The 16,682-nt window shown below is 36.2% G+C and overlaps 1 protein-coding gene across 7 annotated transcripts in view; it reads right to left on the bottom strand.

Annotated features, from left to right (window-relative positions):
* Window positions 1-16,682, bottom strand: part of Slc4a7 (solute carrier family 4 member 7) — an 80,728-nt gene continuing 64,046 nt past the window's right edge. For 5 of the 7 annotated variants that reach the window (XM_051206810.1, XM_051206809.1, XM_051206808.1 and 2 more), the window contains 6 exons: window positions 15,026-15,094; window positions 13,730-13,903; window positions 10,142-10,273; window positions 7,219-7,316; window positions 5,232-5,339; window positions 1-3,905 (listed from right to left, as the gene is read on the bottom strand). In XM_051206810.1, the coding sequence (XP_051062767.1) occupies window positions 3,824-3,905; window positions 5,232-5,339; window positions 7,219-7,316; window positions 10,142-10,273; window positions 13,730-13,903; window positions 15,026-15,094 (663 nt within the window). In that variant the 3' untranslated portion in view covers window positions 1-3,823. The remainder of the gene's footprint in view (window positions 3,906-5,231; window positions 5,340-7,218; window positions 7,317-10,141; window positions 10,274-13,729; window positions 13,904-15,025; window positions 15,095-16,682) is intronic. The other 2 variants (XM_051206806.1, XM_051206807.1) reach the window with 1 other exon arrangement.

Raw genomic sequence — 16,682 nt, 5'->3', positions numbered from 1 at the left:
AACCTGCTATGTAGATTTTTATTGCTCTTTCAACTTTCAATAACATCTACAAAAAATAGTTTTTTCTAATAATTAGGAAACAACTGTAAAAGGCAGGAAGGTTCACATTATAGACTCAGGTAGAGACTTGTATTTCATGTAAATGAAAACTAACAAGTCTACAATTTGTTTAATTGACTTTGGGTTTTATTATAAAAGAAAATACCATTGCAATTATAAACACCATAAAAATTGTAACTGTATTGGGAAATCACACCAAGGTATCAAATATTATATAAATGGACAATAAATCTTAACTTTAATTTAAGCCTAACATAGTAAACGCTGGAAGACACCTTACCCCTACAAAGCCAAAAATTTTGAGTAAGCAAAGGATCAAAAGAAAAGCTACACAGAAGCCATCAATGTGCAAAAATATGATTAAAAACCACAGAACTGGGGCTTAAACTCTAAGTACAGGTTAAAATCTTAAAATAACCTTTTCATGATTTTATTTGACAACTTATTTCCCAGAAAGTTAAAAGAGAGCTTATAATTAAAATGATCAGATTTTGTGATTGGAACACTATTTGAAAATCATAGTTTGTCTTTAAATGTACTTTCTAAAAATAAATAATTGTTGGACTAAACACAGTTCACATGTTTGCACTACAAATGAAATCAATGATGAAAACTACATGAATAAATCAGACATTAAACAAAGCGGAATTACAATGTCGTATTGGTGGCTCAGGTATGGTATCCAGAGACAGCCTTTCATGTGAATGCAGATTCTGAGTTGCTGAGCCGGCACACTCATGAAACCTGAACAGGAAGCCTTGGTGTCACACTGCACTGTCAGAGACCATTCTTACTGCAGAACTGTGAACCTGCCTTTGTGAAAGGGAAGCCAGAACACTTATACTCAAGCCACAACTTTCAGTGTATGGAAGAAACAAACACGTTGGGGAATGGAGAAACAAGAGTTAGTGATTCTCAGCAGTAAACAAATCATAAATACATGCATTAGCACACACAACATTTCATCCTACATGTCTTATAGAAAGCTTGGCAAATCTGAACATCGGTACATACGCCACAAGTTTAAAAAAAGTTGAGAATCAAGAGTGTTTTCATATATGCACACAAACTCACACAATGTTTAAAGACCTTGAACTTCACTTTTGCATATCTATTATTAAAAAATATATATATATATATAATCACCCCTTTAGGATCATGAAGCTAGTTGACTGTTTTCTCAAAAGCTCCTACTTTAGATTGAAACAGCAATAAAAAGGAAGTGAATTTCAGATAGTTAACACCAGGGTTTATTATAGTCTCTGTAAACACACATCTATAAATAAATAAAACATGGTGGAGGGAAGAGTACCCTGAGGTGGCTCCGCAGCCATGGTGCTCAGCAGCACTAAACTCTACTATGAAAATCAAGGCATCTAAGAAAGTGCAGGGCTTTTCTCTGAATTTATTTTGTAAATGGATATGTACAAGTTTAATTATTTTGCACCTTGAGGTAAATCAGTACATAGCAATTACTACTGCTCATATACACCTATTTAAGGCAGCATTTAAGAATCAATATATATAGTAAATTATCTCTCTTGCTGTCTTGCAATGAGTGTTATTCATTATTGTTATTTTCAAAAATAGCACAAGAAACGTAACCATCTGAAAGAAGCAGTTAATTCCCTCTGCTCTTCAAAGGAGTAGTCGAATCAGATCATGTTGTAAGTCAAGTAGTCAAAAGAAAGGAGAGCCATTAATAACCAAAACCACAGTGAAACATCTTGGATGCAAAAGATTTTGTATGTTTTTTTTTCCCCTTCCTGGCACTGGATAATACATACATACATACATATACATGTATATGTATACATGTAAAATTAAATAAACCACAGGAAGATTATTATACCAGGTAGTTTCAGTTTAAATTTTAAAACCACTTCCTTTGATGTCTATAGACACAAGGAAATGAACTGAGGAAATTGTCTTGTTTGTGCATATCAGGGGGTTCTAATTAGCAGCAAATGGAGATTCTGGAAATCCATACGCTGCAGAGTGAAGAGGAATCAGTACAGTGGAGGTCACCAATGACCAAAAGCACCATGGCAACACTCCCCATCACAGGTTAAGGGAGTCCACGAACTCAGATAGGACCAGATGATGCCAACTACTATTTTACCTAGAATACAACATGTGATCTCAGATGACGGAATTACACTAATTAGTACATAGTTTAGAATGAACTAAACACTACTTGCTAGAAATATCCGCTGTGGGCAATTCTATCCATTTCTTCATACTTTTGTACTTTAGTTTGAAATGACTATGGAACATTAGAATTTCCTTAAAACATTCATCCTAATTTTCATGCCCCCATCACCTTCAGTGTTCCTGGGTCTTCTCACTGTCTCTCTGTATTATTTACCCTCCTGTTCTATCAGTTTCATGGCTCCAATCATTTTGTTTCACAGGCTAAAATAGTATTTATTTATTCTGTGGGGAGCTAAGAGTATATAAAAGATGACACTTTGCTACATGTTTACAAGACAGGTCAGAAATACTGGAACCCCAATGCCATCATAGAACAGAACAATGCCATGGATCTGAACTGCCCAGAAAACATCCAACTTGCTTTTAAAATGTAAATATGGCAGTGCTTTATATCTAAGATGTAAGTTTGTCACTGACTTCAGGTAATAAACAGAATGCAAGTGAGCACCAAATATCTACAACAGGAACAACTGACTCTGTATTTGTTACTGTCTCAAATATTTATAGAATATTTAAGTATCACATCAATTAAAATAAATAAAATATTTTAAAAGGAAATTATGGATACTAACCTATTAAATATATTGCATACAATAGAAAGAATAACAACAGCAAATGAAAGGTAATTCTCATAAAGGGTCACTGATTACAAGCCCATTTAAAAAGATGCTGACTCTTTATTTTACTACTTACAACAGAAAGACAGAACCTGACGCCACTAGACCCTTTTAAGTAAAAGAGAGCAAAGACAAAGAACAGTGGGACTCTGCGATTCTAGAAAATTATGAATATTGGAAAAGCCTTGCTACAATATTTAACTATTACAAATGGGAAATTTATAGCTTTCTAAAACTCAAAATGTTATGAATGCTGTGGGTATTAAATTAGAAGTCACATATTTGTTTTTTTTTCCCTTGTCCATCAGAATGGAAGCCCAGATAAGTTTTAAAACTTAAAATTAACTCCTAAGACATAACCTAGAAAGTCTCCAGTAATTTATAATAATCTCTATGTTTATCACCCGTGAAGTATGACAGAAAGTTACATGAAGGAAGCTCAAAGAGAACAAGGGTAGACTCGTTATTCTATCTATCGAACACTATCCAAAGTGAAATAATAATCTTTCAAAATTCAGGTCAAAATTATAAATATATAGTCTAAGTAATGCATTACTTAAGGTTGATATGATTGCCACTGACAAAGAGATTTAAGAAAATCAGATTGAATACAGTTTTCCATATCCTTCTATTGCATAACAGAAAGGCTTTAACCCCAAAAATAAATATCTGAAGAGTAAAAACCATGTCCCTCACGTCTAAGAGACCATTCCATTAATACAGTTTCCATGGTGCTCACTGCAAACATCAGATGCTGCTCCAAAGAGCCCCACTGTCACGCATAAACGCTGACACGCAGTACTGTTATATACAATGGCATGGCACATGTACATTATATATATCATATACGTGTGTGTGTATATATATATATATACACACACACACGTACATACAGACAGGCATATATCTCTATATATCCTTTTGGTTTGACTTTACAATGAAGTCTCGGCATCCATGTATTTTTTTGATGGTTCATCTTCGAAATTTATTGTCACACTCACAGGCTTTTCAGGGCTGTTTAAAACAAACAATGAGAAAGAAAATTATTTTTAAAAGAATCAATCCTACATTCTCAAATGATCAACAAGAAATATCTACAATATACCTACGAGCTGCTTGCCAGCAGCAACCTACAACTTACTATTACAACCTGGCTATTTTTACTTCTTCTGCAATCTCATATATGAATATAATGTATTTTGATTACATTCACTCCTCTCACTCTTTGAACCCTTTCTGGTTCCCAACATGTCACTTTTTTTTTTTTTTTTTTTTAGCATAAGTAAAGCCAGGATGTTGTCTTTAATATGATTTTGAATAGATGACCAACCCACACTACAAGTTTAGTATAAAAGATATGCACTAATATTACTACATGGCCTTAATTTCTACCATAACACTATTAACAATCTATCAAAAGTGCTGGCAGAATGTGACTAAGAGCCGAGGATGAAATTCAAAGAATTATAAAATCCTAGAGGCTAAAGACAGAAACTGAAGGAAGGAACAGTGAAGCCTAGACTTAGAACTCAAGAAACGAAGATCAAATACATGATGAAGAGTTGGGCATGGGACACACACTTTTAATCACAGCATTTGGGAGGCAGAGGCAGGTAGATAACTGTTAGTTCCAGGATAGCCAGGGCTACACAGGGAGATCCTGTGTCAAATAACCAAAATGAAAATGAAAAGAAAGGAATAAGTAAATACTTATCACAAGGTATAACTTAGCCAAAAGAAAGCAAGCACAATTTTATTTATTTATTTGTTTATCTGCTCGCCTACCTACCTACACCAAAAGAAAAGCACAATTTATTAATTTAGGCCAGGATCTTGCCATGTAACCCAGGCTGGCCCAAAGCTTACATCAAGCCTCAAAATTGGGTCCCTTTTCCTGCCTTTACCTCCTGAGGACTGGCATTACAGGTGTGAGCCACAATACCTAGCAGCATTAATTCTTAGTAATTATCATTATATATATTTTTTCTTTTCATTTGAATGTAATTATACTCAATTGAACCTTTAATTATGAATATATTCAATTTGTGAATATGATTATATTCACAAAAATATATATGCAGTTTTGTAGAATTTATTTTTATTATAAAATGGTAAAATTCCTTTTCTGAAATATGCAATTGTAAATTTAAAAATAATAAAACACAATCACAAGGAAAACCAATTACAACACGCATCAGAACATAATTCAAGTAGAAGAGCAGATAGAAACTGGGAGAGGATTGGTTTCATCCAGCAAGGAGAGTATATTTAGATACATTAGGTAAATTAAAATGAGTGAAAACTGTCAACAGTTACAAAGGCATAAACAGTTATAGCTACCTCGTGTTAGGTCTGGTTACTTTGGCATTCTCAGTGTTCATGGAAAGTGCCTTCCACTGGGCAGTTTTGGCCATCTCATCTGATATGTTAACAACTGAAGGGTCAGTACTGAAGAACAAATACACTTTGTGGTTAGTATCCAATGCTTGCAAAAGCATTAATGTTGTCATTTTTATTAGCATCATGTAATTTCTCGTTTTCATCAATTTAAAATTGAGAAAACATTTGGCATGCACTTAAACTAAAATCTAAAAAAGTATTATGAACTCAGAAATCTGCTATCAAGTCTTCCCAGAGAAAAGTTCCTTTATAATCAAAACTAAGCAGGACTGATTATGTTAGCAAAACCCACTTCAGTTTGTAGTTAGATAGCTCTTCACCAGTATTCCAGCCATGACACCTTCTGATCACCTAGGCTATATCACTGAGATATCATAAAAGCCAATTATTGTATCCAAAACCCTAGAGTTAGAGATTTAAAACTTTTCCAACCTGTACTCTCATAAAGTAAAACTACAGTATATAACAATAGCAACAAAGCCCTTTTTCTTTTGCAAATTTTTTTTTTGCTAAACAAACAAACAAAACAAAACCAACTGAAAATGAAGCTCTGAATGTAGTGAAGAAGCACAAAAATGATTCCACCAATTTTAGCTGGATTTTCTCATAGTTTTAGTGTCAAAGTGTTATTTCATCAGATGTATCAAAATCAAAGAGTAATACTATCTATTTACTATAAAAGACAAATGTAATATTTCTACATTTCTATAAAATACTGCAAAATACTCCAGACCCCCAATCCAATAATGACTATATCCACAAATAATGTAGGCTCAATGCTATGGGTCACAAGTAGCATGAACATTTCATAGATAAAACTATAATACATTCATTAGCCCCCCCTCCTTCCTTTTTAAACCAAAACAATTCATGCAAACATGAAGGTCACACTGGATTACATGAGTAAGGTGGGCAATGCAAGCATCTAGTCACAACTTCGGAGAGGCAGGGACTGAAGCAGTAGACCACAGTAAGCCCAAAGGCATTTGGCAACTCAGTAAGATCCTATCTCACACTAAACAATAAAAAGTGGGTTGGTGTGCTGGTTAGTTTACCCAACTTGACAAAACTAGAGTCATTTGTGGAGGACACCTCAATTGAGACAACATCACCATAAAATCATCTGTAGGCAAGTCTGTAAGGCATTTTCTTAATTGGTGACTGATGGGGAAGGACCCATCCCTGGGTGCTCTAAGAAATCAGCACACTGAATAAGTTAGGAAGATACCAAGCTCTGTAACAGTGGCTGCCTTCAGTTTCCTGCCCAGACTGCCTTGAACAGTGATATGGAAAAGTAAGCAAAATAAACCATTCCCCCTCCACGTTGTTTTGTAATCATGTCTGATCATAGCAAAGTCACTCTGAGTAAAAAAGGTGGGGAAGTAGCTCAGTGGGGGATGGCTTGCCAAGTATGCAGAGTCCTAGGTTCAATACCAGAAACTACAAAAAGAACAACTTAAATCGCATTCATATAATAGTGTAATAACTATAAGTGACTAATACTAATTGCTTAAAAAAGTTTCACCTCTGTTTACACTTTAAATCATGTTTAAGTTAAGAGTGCAGCTCGGCATGGTGGCACACACCTTTACTCCCAGCACACTGGAGGTAGAGGCAGACAGATCTCTGTGACTGGAGGCCAAACTGGTCTACACAATGAGTTCCAGATCAACCAGGGATAGATAGTGAAATCCTGCTCAAACAACCAAATGCACACCATTAAGATGCAGACTAGTATGACAAAGTCAATGCAAAGTCAATGCAAAGACTTTCACCACCTAAGCCAAATGTCCAAGCCTTCCAACCTGCCATGGTGTTTATCCTAAGAAAACATTTACTCACCATTATTTCAAAGAAATATTAATGCTTTATCTGTAGTCTTGACACATGTAAGAAATGCACTGTACAAAATAAAGCTTTATCTTACCTGTACTTTAGGGTTTTAACTGGAATTTGTAAGAGGCTTCCTCTTTCAAATGGAAGGTGCACAGTATCCCCATCATCCTGAAGCATCCGCTCAGCTTCCTTTAGAATACAGACAAGAAAAGAATACTTTCTCCAGATTATTCCCAGGAGGGTCAGTTACCAAGAATAACTTAAAGACTTGAAAAGCCAAACCTGACAGCACTATTTAAACAAAGTATCTGCCCTAACTGAAAACTTCTTTTGGCAATATGAACACATAACAGCATGAAATTAAAAAACTACTAGTAGAAATTTATTTACCAAGGTATCTCTATTTCTGAAAATGAGTAATTAATGCTGTCTAAAATCAGTACAACCTAAGTCTGAGTACTAGTTATATATAGCAAAGGAGAGCAAATTGATATCTCATGTCTTGTCACAGGGCACAGTAAATGTTCACCTAAATAGGCTTAGTTTCTCAGCCTCCACAACACCAACAGAGCATACATCTTTGTTCTAGAGGAAGATCTGTGGACATAGGACATTTCTCAACTCCAAATGTAACTTGTGCTAGTAGCAGCCCCTCCAGGTGATAAAAAGGTCTCTGACATTGAAAATGTCCATTGGAAAGGACATCACCTTGCACTGAAAACCGTCTGAACAACAACAAAATGGATAAAAGTTATGACCCATTAATAGTGGAGGCACACACAAAGAAACATAAGAAAGAGTATTCAAGCTCACCTCATCTCCCTATTATCAAAAATCCCACCATTTACAACTGACAATGCACACACTTAAAATTGTTACATTAATTTCCCAGGATTTCTTTGCACCTCAATGGGGAGAACTTGCATAAGCAAATTACTGACAGTTTTAGAAAGAAGCCTGAAAACTGAGTAATATTCATTTTGCCGTCTGTGTTCTCTTCCCCCTGCTTCTGTTCTATCAGGATAGCTGGATTTATCAGCTATTCTTATCCAGAAGGTGATTCTGAAAATGGAGACTATATGCTTGGAACAGTAACATGGAATCCTGACGATTCTACAGAATCACAAAACAGATCACTTACTTCCAAGAGTTTTTCAATAGGAGAAAATAGATTCCTGGGCTTTTAAAATGCATTTTCACCTTTGGTCTTTAAATTTATATGGTTCTGGATCAACTGATACAAAAAGTAAACAATCTGCCTTGCTTATTTTGTGTGTTGCAGATAAATAATATCTTTCATGAAGAAAAAAAATCACCAAAAGCTTAGATGTATATGCAAGCAATATTAAGGAAAACAAAACTTTTTTATTTTAAAATTAGAACCTCGTTCAAATAATTACAATGACTACCCTAGTTATAATTCTAGTTGAGAAATACACCTTTCCTATCTATTTAAGTAAGACTATGACTTTTAAAAATGAATAGCCAGGTAGGGTGGTGCACAAATGCTTCCCAAGTACTTACAATAGAGAGGGCGGTATCAGAACAGGCACAAGTTGTAGGCTAGACTCAGCTATAGAGTGAGGCCTACCTCAAAAACAAAACTGAAGCTCTAATGCCTTATTTTCAAACAAAATTCTGAACAGGAATTGTGCCAGCTAGTTCTTAAGAGTCATCAGAGAGGAGGGGGCCTCCATTGAGAAAATACCTCTATAAAAACCCAGCTGTAGGCAAGTCTGTAGGGCATTTTCTTAATTAGTGATTGATGGAGGAGGACCCAGCCCACTGTGGGTGGTACCATTCATGGGCTGGTGGTCCTGGGTTCTATAAGGACCAGGGTGAATAAGCCATGGGAAACAAGGCAATTAAGCAGCACTCCTCCATGGCCTCTTCATCAGCTCCTACCCTTGCTTTTGATAATGAACTGTGAATGAAATAAACCCTTTCCTCATTAAGCTGCTTTTGGTCATGGTGTTTCATCACATTCACAGTAACTAAGGCAAAGTATTGAAGAAAGTACTACAACCAACAAGACCATATTCAGTTCCTACTTCCTATTCAGTAAAAGCACAAATGTAGTTAAAAACAGAACATCAAACCCATAAAAAAGTTCTTTGAATACTCTTCATCTATTACTTGCTTGCTTGCTTCCTTACTTTATTGATTGACTGATTGATTGTTTTTCAGGGTTTCTTCTGTAGCTTTTGAAACCTGTCCTGGAACTCGCTCTGTAGACGAGACTGGCTTCTGTGCCTGGATTAAAGGTGTGCACCACCACTGCTAAGCCATGAACTGCTTTTATACAGCTGTACTCTCTCACTGAATCTGGAGCTACGCTTCCTGTCTAGGCCACAGAGGGTGGTGATCACAGGTATAAACAGCTACACTCAGTTTTTTAAATGTATGCGAAGGGCTGTGAACTCAGGTCCTCATGTCTGTGAAGCAAATGCTTTTACTTAATGAACCATTTCTCAGGTCCCTAATAGAGTCTTAAACACATTTAAACTTCATTAGTGTATAGGTCAGACCACTAAAATATTGTTGTTGTGCTATACACTAACACACCCAGTGTATTTAAAGTTAAATCAGACATATTATTATTGTGTCATGTTTTACTACTGTTATAAACTTTAATTCTTATATATATATTTAGTTCATAGAATATGCATTCTTCTTTTCTTTTTTGTTTGTTTGCTTGTTTTTTTTTTTTTTTTTGAGTCAGGGTTTCTCTGTGTAACAGGTCTGGGACTTACTTTGTAGACCATACTGGAATGGAACTCTCAAAGGTCCACTTGCCTCTGCTTCTGAGTGCCAGGAATAAAGGTTTGTACTATTATCACCCAGCCAGAATATGCAATTTTTAAAGTTTTCTTGTGTCAGAGTTAAACAAGGGTGAGATGAGGAAATGGCAAGCAGTACTTGTGCTTCACAATGTTGCTTGAGGATTAAAGTACAGCAATGGTAACAGTATCTGAAATGGTGGAAATCAGTAAGCAAAGGAATGTCTTTTTTACCTCTTTCTCTTTTTTCTTTTTGTCATCTTCTTTCTTTTTCTTACTTTCCGGCATGAGATCATCAAGCCAACTGAGTTCTCTCTTTGTGAAACACAGATCCATAAGCTTACGCACAAAGACTAATGCAAGAACCTGAAGAAGATGGGAGAAACATAATACATCATAATACATACACTGAAAGAAGGAAGCAAATGTTTACTAAAGCTTATACATAATAGGAAATGCGTTCATTTTATTTAAGAATAAGTTTAACACTTACGGGAATGAAACACATTTATTTGTACCTTCCGATTGTATACTCAAAACAAAAACAATACATAAGAATACAATTAAAAAAACCATTCTGCCCCTCAATAAAGATTTTACATTATGTAAGTGTCTATCATGAAAACAGCTCTGCAACTCTTAGATAATGCATTAGAATAGCTGATCCCAGGTCTGAGCTTCAGTTTTTCAATGAACTGAGAGGAAAGGGTGTATGTGAACGTGTTATCCTATGACAGCTGACATGAACGTGCATGTTCGCAGAGGCTGACTGGTCTTCCATTACTGTTGCTTGCTTTTTTTTTTTTTTTCTTCTTTTACTTGATTTCCCCTCATTTTAAAAGTAACTTTTAACTTTTTAGTGTACTATTTAATTCCATCTACTTTGTGTCTCACATATATTTTCTCCTGGTTCACAACTCTACAACTTTATTTAAAATGCCTCCTATCATATAAAAACACCTCACATGTCTACATAAATGTATCCTTCTTTTACCAATAAGTTTTCCCATCTTCATTAAAAGGTCTCTCTAGGCCAGATGTTGGTGTTGCACGCCTTTAATCCCAGCACTCGGATGGCAGAGGCAGGCAGATCACTGTGAGTTCAGGGTCAGCCTGGTCTACATAGCAAATTCAAGCAATACAGAGAAACCCTGTCTCCAAAAACAAAATTTAAAAAAAAAAAAAAAAAGTCTCTCTAACCACTGGGATGGAAATATATGCCTAACTTTTCCACTACAACTTCATTTTACCTCTTAAATTTTGAGTTCACTTAGGATTTCTTCTTTATATAGTAGTTAATTCTTTCAACTCCATATATTAAGCTTTCTGAGGAATGAAATGACCACCTTTAATGAAATGAGCTGTCCATAATATTTCAGTTGCAATACAGTTATATAGAAAGACAATCTCTGGCCCCATTTAGTCTATTCCTCTAGTTTCCTTATCCATTGCTAGGCTAGTTCCCTATTGTAAGGACCTCACAGTAGTTTTCAAACTTGGCTGTCCAGGCAGCATAATGTAACCACAGAAAAGTTAAGTAGTCAGCAAAACTCCATTCCTAATTATACTTAACTGACTTCTCATTTTCTGTAACTTGCACGTCTTGATTTTTAACAAAAATATAATTTACATATAGTATAGCAGGAAACATGCACATAACAATTATACATATGTAACCCACAATCATAAGATACACAACCTTTTTGTGAACCACTTTTTAATGATTTATCAGGTTTACAATGATACCACCTCCATCCTGAAACACACATCTCCCAACACTTTGACTGCTGCCTTATAAAATAGTTGTGCCATGTGCAAACAAAGGCACAGGAAGAACATGCTGGGACAGAATTTAGATTATAACTATGCAGCTGGAGGGAAAGAAACAAGACAAGCAGCTGGGAAGAGGGACTGCCTGCAGATATCAGAAGACATTCCTGTGGCCACAATCTGATTTCACACTTTTAGTCTCCAGAATTGTAATAATTCTTGTAGTTTAAATCACACATATTGTAAAACTTTACAAAAGAGCTCCAAAGAACTGCAAGTACTATTACAAAATATCCTTTTTATTTCAGTTTACCCTTAAACATTATCTTGAGTTTGACCACTACTGTACAATTTTCATTTTCCATGATTAACATTACTTTTGAGCTAGATACTACCTAATACTTCTGATATATTCTTATCCAGATACTCTAATTCCTTTTGATGCTAAAGTATCATTATCTGCTTAATTATGAAATATGACGCTAAGAAATAATGCTAAGCATACATACTAGCATTTTAAGCTGATTATACTTAATCATAAGAAAACATCATAGGTCTTTCACAATTTCATTCAGTTTTGGTGCTGAGATTTGACCAGTGTTTCCTGAGAAAAACTTGCAGCTTTTTCCTGGCTTTGGAATCACCACCAGTGTCTTGATCTTTAAATGTTCTTTAACCTGAGCCTGACATTTTCAGCAACTTAACCCTTTTGCTTGGGCTACTTGTGAAAAGTCACACGAGGATGGCAATTCGTAGGTCCTACAACAAACCTGGGCCACCAGATACTTCTGTAGAGCTCATGAACTAAGAGATACTGAGAATGAAGGTTTGCTGGCTTTTTCCTTTTTTTTTTTCAGTGCTAAGAATCAAACTGAGAAGCTTCTGTAAGGCAAAGGACACAGTCAACAAGACAAAATGGAAGCTCACAGAATGGGAAAAGATATTCACCAACCCCACACCTGACAGAGGGCTGATTTCCACAATATACAAAGAATTGAAGAAGGTAGTTATCTAAACACTTGGCAATCTGATTAAAAAGTGGGATACAGAACTAAATATAGAATTCTCGATGGAGGAATCTAAAATGGCTGACAGACACTTAAGAAATTGCTCAACATCCTTAGCCATCAGAGAAATACAAATCAAAACAACTCTGAGATACCATCTTACTCTTGTCAGAGTGGCTAAAATCAGAAACACCAATGACAGCTTATGCTGGAGAGAATGTGAAGAAAGGGGAACACTCCTCCATTGCTGGTGGGAGTGCAAACTTGTATAGCCATTTTGGAAATCAGTATGTCGGTTCCTCAGGAAAATGGGAATCAGTCTACCTCAAGATTCAGTAATTCTACTTATAGGCATATACCCAACAGATGCACACTCATACAACAAGGAAATCTGTTCAACTATGTTTATAGCAGCATTATTTGTAATAGCAAGAAACTGGAAGCAACCTAGATGCCCCTCAACTGAAGAATGGATGGAGAAAATGTGGTACATTTACCCAATGGAGCATTGCTTAGCAGAAAACAAAACAAAACAAAATGGAATCTTGAAATTCTCAGGCAAATGGATGGAACTAAAAGAAACCATCCTGAGTGAGGTAACCCAGTCACAAAAAGACAAACATGGTGTGTACTCACTCATATGGATTTTAGACACAGAGCAAAGTTCTCAACTTCTTGATCTGTCAACGTCTAGAAAAGACTCACTGCAGCATCCCATGCCAAAGCCAAGATCTTTTGTGGTTGCTTCACTTTATACACCTGCCTATCACATTTGTTCTATGACTGTTCTGCAGTTACACGGAATTGTAAAACAGCCCTATAGCCTAAAGAATCAAATATTAAAAATAAACAACTTCAGAATAAGAGAATATCCCAGAATGCAAAGTACTAGTTTGTAACTAGAAACTATCTACATTTTAAAATACTTAAGGTAGTTTTAAAGGAGGTATTTTCTTCCCCTCCAGGTCAATTATAAGTTTTTTTACTGTTACCATGAAAATAACAATTACTTATGAAGAGTAACAAAATAAATCTGAAACTTTACCATCATGGGGAAAACTACTGCAGCAGCAGAGGCTTTGATTACCCACAGCAGGATGAGGCAGGTCAGCTGAACGACAGTGAACACATGCACCTTCCACAGAGGGACATAGCGGAGGTAGATCAGGTCTGGCTGGTGCTTGGCAGGCATTCCAAATAGTTTGATACGGTCAAAAAACTACAAATGTAATGTAGGAACAAAATAGAACTTATCAACAAAAACCATTTTTTGCTATTTAAGAAATTATAACTTTTAGGATTTTGTGTTAAATGAAATTATAAGTTCTTTGGTATGTTCTGATAACACAGAAGAATGTTTCAGGAAAGAGTATCTAAATCCAAAGAGAAAGGAGGGGCGATCATTATTGGTAATCCTACCACTTGGGAGACTAAGGCAGGGGACTACTGTTCAAGCCAGCCTAGGAGGCTAGCCCTGTCTCAAAAACACACAAAATATTTTACTTCGCATGGTCATATTCCAAACACTAAATCTCTTTGAACTGCTTCCAACATGCACAACTAAATACTATCAGTCTTCTGAGATTTCTCCAAGCTTAACAACACTAAGGCTAGGAGGTAAATCACCAATTCATTCATTGGATATTTATAAACTTAATTTCCTCAGTCATAAACTAGAAGTAAAATCAACCTATCAACCTACCCACCTCACAAGACTGCTTGCTGTATTTAAAAAAAAAAAAAAAGCTGGTTTCAGGAAGAGCTGACATCTCCATTAGTTACATCAGTGACTGTGGACTCATAGTTTTTGTGAGAAGAGGTGGCCCCTATGGGGCTCCCTGTGCTAATCTACACATTTTCTACCCAGGTCTGTCTGTATAATACTGAGTACATTTTAGCAGACTGTCTGCACAGAGCACAGCAAGCACAGGCTCTGGTTTCCTTAGCACAGAAGCCCCACTGTATCAGAGTACAGGTTAGAAGGCTGGAGAAGGCTCCTTCTCCCTCCATCAGTCAGCATTTTAAGACTTAAGAGAAAACAACTGATGCACTAGGCATCATTATGACAAACACCTTTGTACATTTGTACACCCTTTCTTTCTCAATGCTCAAAGTGGTCTCCATTAGAGATAAAGGTCTTTCCATTCTGAATCTCCTCTCACTATACAAATCTTTCCTGAGCAGGGATGTGACTTTCATTGGGTTTAGGTCAGAGTAGGTGAATTAAACATACAGTGAGCAATAATCACTCAGCAAATGTGGATTTGATGTAAGCAGACAAAAAAATAGGCACAAGTACAACTTCTGCAACTTTTAAATAGTCCCATTATTAAATACTTGCCTGAATTCCTTTCAGTGACGAAACTCCCATATAAAGGAAAACACCATACAGAACTGGCATTGGGATAAACTGTAGATAAAAATCACCAAAATTAGAACTCGTTGTACTGAAATAATTAAGTATACAGAGACACCGATGTATGGTAACAGAATTCAAAATTCTATTGTGGTAAGGATTGAACCAACATTCTACAGGAAGAAAGGAAACAGGTATACTGTTTGTACATTTGAATGTCAGTTGATCTACATACACATTGTTCATAGAGAGTGCACTCAGGTATGAGGAGCAAAGCTCCAGCTTAGTTTAAAACCTCGTTAACTTTTTTTTAAACAAAACAGCCTTTCGGTGCTTCAGCTTCAGCCATCAGCTTGATGTGTAATTAAATTTATTTAAATACATAGAACATTCAACAAAGCAGCTGAAGAACCACCAGTCACTAAGTGTCAAGTTACTGTTGGGAGCACCAATGCAGCAGAATAGCATTTACTAATGAAGCCCTTGAAATTTTGAAGGACAGAGATGACAAACCCCATCCTAGCAGACCTTTTATCAGAAATCCTGGCTTTGTGTGTAAAATTAAAATATACCTTAAATAGCTATTATCAGTTTTAAAGTGACAGCCATAATACTAATAACTACGATGAGCTGGCATAAAGAACACTATCTGTGCGGAGGTACACTTATTTATGTATATGTGGATGTCCCATTAGGCAAAAAGAGCTGGCCAACAAGCTCAGAGGCTGTCTTCACTTACAGGGTGATAGGATGACAGGCTTTTTAACCATGGCTGCTGGGGATCTGAACTCAGGGTTTACCAACTGAGCCATGCCCAAGAACACATTTCTATGACAGATTATTATTTCTAAAACAAAGTGAAATTCAAGACTAGCACTGCTTTACATTTCTGTAATTCTCACAGTGGTTGCTTAATAGGAGATAGGGCATCTTCAGTTTGCAATAAGCTACAATATCCTTTTCTGAATGAAATACATGAAAAAAAAAAAAAAAAAAAAACCCCTGCCTTTTGCAGTATGTAGCCTTTCCAAAGAAGGCCCTAGCAGAATCCTGACAGGATGCCAGGGACTCCCAAAAAGGTCTTGGAGTAAACTTTGAACATCTCTGTTCTAGGAAAAAAGAGTCAATATAAACATAAGTATAGAAATATAATTAAACCTATATTCAAAATTCTTTCCTTCCCTTCCTTTCCCTGTGTGTGCATGTACATGTGCCCGCAAACACACATGTAGAGGTCAAGACCATATGGGTTCTGGGGATGAAACTCCATTTTCAAACCTGGCATTAGCACGTGACCTTCCTAACTGATCCCATCTTGCCACCCCTTTAACTGTGACGCAGGGACTCAAAATGAGCCCACCCTGGCCTGGAGGCTCACTATGTAGTCCATGCTATCCTCTAACTTAAAACAATTCTATATTAGCCCAACTCCCACCACACCCCTGCCCAAATGCTAGGACTACAAACATGAACCACCATAACCAAATACTACCAGAGTAAGTTAAACAACAAAGCTAAGGTCAGCGAGTGACTCAGTAAGTCAAAGCACTTGCTATGCAAGTCAGACAACCTAAGTGTGGTTTGGTACCCATCATAGAAGGAGAGAAACTGACAAAAGTTGTTCTCTGACCTTTACCATCCC

Source organism: Phodopus roborovskii, unplaced genomic scaffold, assembly GCF_943737965.1.
Source record: "Phodopus roborovskii unplaced genomic scaffold, PHOROB, whole genome shotgun sequence".
NCBI lineage: Eukaryota > Metazoa > Chordata > Mammalia > Rodentia > Cricetidae > Phodopus > Phodopus roborovskii.
This window is presented reverse-complemented; position numbering and strand designations above follow the sequence as displayed.